At 46.0% G+C, this 4,524-nt stretch overlaps 2 protein-coding genes across 8 annotated transcripts in view; one reads left to right on the forward strand and one right to left on the reverse strand.

Annotated features, from left to right (window-relative positions):
* Nucleotides 1–3,742, forward strand: part of Dgka (diacylglycerol kinase alpha) — a 23,050-nt gene extending 19,308 nt beyond the window's left edge. For 5 of the 6 annotated variants that reach the window (XM_010644771.2, XM_010644772.3, XM_033763671.1 and 2 more), the window contains exons 18-24: nucleotides 1,377–1,537; nucleotides 1,784–1,848; nucleotides 2,039–2,129; nucleotides 2,432–2,630; nucleotides 2,734–2,854; nucleotides 3,228–3,288; nucleotides 3,552–3,742. In XM_010644771.2, coding sequence (XP_010643073.1) covers nucleotides 1,377–1,537; nucleotides 1,784–1,848; nucleotides 2,039–2,129; nucleotides 2,432–2,630; nucleotides 2,734–2,854; nucleotides 3,228–3,288; nucleotides 3,552–3,635 — 782 coding nt within the window. In that variant the 3' untranslated portion in view covers nucleotides 3,636–3,742. Of the gene's footprint in view, nucleotides 1–1,376; nucleotides 1,538–1,783; nucleotides 1,849–2,038; nucleotides 2,130–2,333; nucleotides 2,383–2,431; nucleotides 2,631–2,733; nucleotides 2,855–3,227; nucleotides 3,289–3,551 lie in introns of those variants that run through there. The other variant, XM_033763672.1, reaches the window with a different exon arrangement.
* Nucleotides 3,743–3,956: 214 nt separating this feature from the next.
* The window catches only part of Pmel (premelanosome protein), an 18,336-nt gene continuing 17,768 nt past the window's right edge, over nucleotides 3,957–4,524 (reverse strand). For both annotated transcript variants that reach the window (XM_010644755.3, XM_010644756.2), the window contains exon 12: nucleotides 3,957–4,199. In XM_010644755.3, the coding sequence (XP_010643057.2) occupies nucleotides 4,058–4,199 (142 nt within the window). In that variant the 3' untranslated portion in view covers nucleotides 3,957–4,057. The remainder of the gene's footprint in view (nucleotides 4,200–4,524) is intronic.

A 4,524-nucleotide genomic window follows, 5' to 3' on the forward strand; every position in this document is an offset into this window, starting at 1 on the left:
TGTACTGGGGATTGAACTCTGGTCCTTGCACTTGTGAGGTCCTTCCTTTTATGTATCTGACCATACAGAAGTTTTAACTTTTAAGCCAGCATAGTGGCCTATTATCTGTAATCCCAGCTAATTTAGATACTAAGGTGGGAAGATTCCAAGTTTGAAGCCAGTCTGGACAATTTATAATTTATTTTTATTTTTTTGGTACCAGGGATCGAACTTGGGTCCCTGCGCTTGCAAGGCAGATGGCAGAACCACTGAGCTAAATCGCCAGCCCCAGCCTGGGCAATTTATGAGACTCTGTCTCAAAAATTAAAACAAAGTTAAAAAGGTAGGGGAGGCCTGTAGAGCTGTAGCTCAGTGTTCCCTGGCTTCCATCCCTGTTATAGCACACACAAAAATATGTTTAATGATAGTAAAATTAAAAATGAAAAGAGTTCAGGGTGTAGCTCAGTGCTAGGTCCAGTGTTCATTTCCCAGTACTATAAAACAACAAAAATAATGACAACAGAGCACTGTACTACTCAGCTCTACCCCACCCATCCTAAATTTTACTATAATTGCATTTATTCATCTTTTTTTGGCTTCTGTTTTCTATTATGCTGTAGGAAGGCCTTTTCATTCAGAAAAAAATAAAAGCACTCACTGGGCTGGGGATTTAGCTCAGTGGTTCCGCTCCTGCCTCACAAGTAAGTGCAAGGACCGAGCTCAATCCCCCCATACAAAAAAAAAAAAAAAAAAAAAAAAAAAAAAAAAAAAAGCACTCACCATGTTTTCTTCTAGTATGATCCAGCTTTTTTTTCTTAACTTTTTAATTCTTAGATCCATCTTAAATTAATTTTGGTATAGCGGATGACTTCTATGTCTAGCACTATTTATTGACTAATCTTCTCCAAGTTTACCTGAAACGTTATCATATAGTAAATTCCCATATATATTGGTCTATTTGGGGGAACTCTTCTTTGCTATTAAACTTTTTATTCTCTTCACTGTGCTAGTATCACACTTGATTCTGCGTTTTGTCTGTTGAAATGGGACAAGAAAGTATGCAGAAGATAAGAGAGATTCTCCCCATTTGTCATCATCTTTTTCAGCATTTTCTTGATTATTCTTTCCAGTTTTCCCAATGAACTTTGGAGTTGTTTGTGTAGATGTGCACACAAGTTGGAAGTAGCTATCTTTCACAAGTGTTCAGCAGGAGGCTGATCTTAACACAGGCCCATGGGAGCTTGGCACCTTGCCCTTCTGCTGGCAAGGGCAGGGAGGTTGTACAGAGCCACAGCAGGGGATCCTTGGGGATCTGTAGAGCTGAGGTTGAGAAGAGGGATCTCTGATCCAGTACTCTGTGCTAACGCATCGTATCATATCTTCTCTTCCTTCCCTAGGGTATGAGGGACAGAATTTGGCAAAGATTCTCAAGGATTTAGAGATGAGTAAGGTGGTCCATATAGATCGATGGTCCCTGGAAGTGATACCCCAACAAACGGAAGAAAAAAGTGATCCAGTCCCCTTTCAAATCATCAATAACTACTTCTCCATCGGTGTGGTCAGTGGACCTGAGCACAGCATGAAGGGAGGGTGTAGGGGTTAAACAGAGGCTGGGAAAGCACAGAAAGGGAAGAGAGAGGGTAAGAGAGCAGTGGTAAGGGGGAAATTGAGAGTTGTGTAGTGGTGAGAGTTACGAAAAGGAACTTGGGACATGCTACATCCAGACTGGGGTGAACACAGGGACAGTGCTCTGCACAGAGAGAAACATCAGAGCCTCTGGTACCACATGTCCTTAACTCTTTAGGATGCCTCTATTGCTCACCGATTCCACATCATGCGAGAGAAATATCCTGAGAAGTTCAACAGCAGGTGAGGGAGAGAAAGAGGGGATGTCCAAGTATGGCTCAGAATGCTTAGAATGGGCAGTGACACCTCTAGAAAACCCCCAACCATAGCACCCTTAATCCCCTTGGAGTTGGGGCATTGGTGTCACTTGCCATGCCCATCAGCACTGTGTTCCCTGTCCCCTCCCTACTGGGCCCTGTGTTGGGGCTAACAGAATGAAGAACAAGCTCTGGTACTTTGAATTTGCCACATCTGAATCCATCTTCTCAACATGCAAAAAGCTGGAAGAGTCTTTGACAGTTGAGGTGCGTATGATGAGACCCAACCCTACATCCTTCACCGTTTCTTATTCTCATGTTTCTCCTTGTTATGCAGACATCTTGCCATATTCCTGAGCCTATATTTCTTTGACTTCCCAGCTATCAAACCCTGACTTTCTAAGTCCTCAAGATACACTAGTCCCTTTTTCCTTCCTTTTCTTCCAAACCTCCAAATGCTGGCCTTCCCAGTTTTGTCACCTGATAGAGGGATCAGTCACATCCATGATTATGCCATGAGGTGAGAATCTGTGCTCTTCCCAACTGGGCCTATGCCCCCGTCCCCTCAGATCTGTGGGAAACCGCTGGATCTGAGTAACCTGTCCCTAGAAGGCATCGCAGTGCTGAACATCCCTAGTATGCATGGTGGCTCCAACCTCTGGGGTGATGCCAAAAGACCCCACGGGGATATCTGTGGGATCAACCAGGCCTTAGGATCTACAGCTAAAGTCATCACTGACCCTGACATCCTTAAAACCTGTGTGCCAGGTGAGAGGCCCACGCTTGGGAGTGGACAGGACAAAGGGGAAAGTGTGGCTCCCCCTGGGAGAACCCTGTTTCTTAAAACCTATATTCCTACTTTTCCTCCTAGATCTAAGTGACAAGCGACTGGAAGTAGTAGGGCTGGAGGGTGCAATTGAGATGGGCCAGATCTATACCAAGCTCAAGAGTGCTGGACGTCGGCTGGCCAAGTGCTCTGAGATCACTTTCCAGTAAGGACAACTGCAACCCAGGGTCCTATGGGAAGGAATAGGGCCAGAAGCACAGAGGGTCATGGGAGCAGTGAAGCAAGACTTTACTAGGGGAGCTTCATTAACAAAGGGCCTCAAAACCAACCTGAGCCAGATGGGGTGGCACACACCTGTAGTCCCAGCAGTACTCAGAAGGCTGAGGCAGGAGGATCATTGTGAGTTTGAGACCAGCCTGGCCTAAGTAGTGAGTTCAAGGTCAGCCTGAACTACCTAGTGAGACCCTGTCTCAAAAAATTAACAAACAAAAAACCAAAACCTGAGAAGCAGAGTTCTGGTATTCAACTGGTAAGGAAATCTCCACCAATCTTCCTTAATCTTCCTTGAACTCCAATAGCACCACAAAAACCCTCCCCATGCAAATTGACGGGGAACCCTGGATGCAGTCACCCTGTACAGTGAGTATCACCTCTTCCTGCTAAAAACTGAACCCTCAGGCTCCATGAACCCTAAATCAATACCCACAGTTTCTTTACCTCTTCCTGATGTCCTAAGTTTCCCTGTGCATCATTCCTCCCACTCTTTCATTTCTCAGCCCCTGGTCGCCCTCTCTAGGACCCCAGCAACCAGCCCCCAAAGCCTACATTTCCACCCTAAGGCCCTGATGTTCAAGCCCCGAAGCACTGGGTCCTGCCTCTGAATATGTTCCCTTCCCTTCCAGATCAAGATCACCCACAAGAACCAGATGCCCATGCTCATGGGCCCACCACCCCGCTCTTCTAATTTCTTTGGCTTCTTAGGCTGAAGGAGACACCCTCAGCCTGCAAGCCAGCCTTGAACCCACTTGTCCATCCCTGGACTCCACTCCCTAGGCTTTGTATGTTACCGCCACATCTTCCTGCCAGCTCAGGGGAGTCATCCTACATCCTCACAGTATTTATTATCCTGCATCACCTCCCTACTCCCCATGTACACATCCCCCACACACTTATGTTTAAAGTGCCTCATCTAAATAAAATGACTTTTTTTCCACTGGGATATCTGTTAGTAAGTGATACCTCTCCTTCCACACTCTTACTGCTTAAAAGACAGATTTAAGAAGCGAGAAAAAAAAGCAGCTCCAGGCTCTGAGTATTTATTTCAGGCAATGGTAGTCTCCAGGGGAAGACTGCAGAAAACACAGGGTCGCTGTCAACCCCAGGAAAATCACAGCATCATACGAAAATCCTAGACGTGCTGCCCACTTAGGAGTGGGCTGTTCTCACCAATGGGGCAACTGTGGAAAACCTGGGGTAGCCGCAGCCAGGGGGTGCTACCATGTGGCAGCTGGGAAATGGGGCCAGCTGAGCCCTGCTTCATCAGTCTGCGCCTGATATTCGGAGAAGGGGAAAACTGGTTAGCAGTGGGCAAAAGCAGCCTATCTGTGTCTCCAAAGAAGGGATACACCCATATCTTGGGCCTAATAGACCTTGATCCTATCCCTCTCTTCTCATCACCTCAAGGGATCCCCTCCTTATCCCCTTTGCAACTTGTATTCATTCCCTGTTCCTATATAAGCTTCCTTGCTCTGAGGCCCTCAGCAGCCTTCTCACAGGTATAGCCCTCAACTTACCACCATCGTGCCACTCTTAATACTGACGAGTTAGTAACAGCATCAACCTTTGCTTTTTTTTTTTTTTTTTTTTTTTTTTTTT

This window comes from Fukomys damarensis, unplaced genomic scaffold, assembly GCF_012274545.1.
Source record: "Fukomys damarensis isolate Sample0158 unplaced genomic scaffold, DMR_v1.0_HiC HiC_scaffold_15, whole genome shotgun sequence".
NCBI lineage: Eukaryota > Metazoa > Chordata > Mammalia > Rodentia > Bathyergidae > Fukomys > Fukomys damarensis.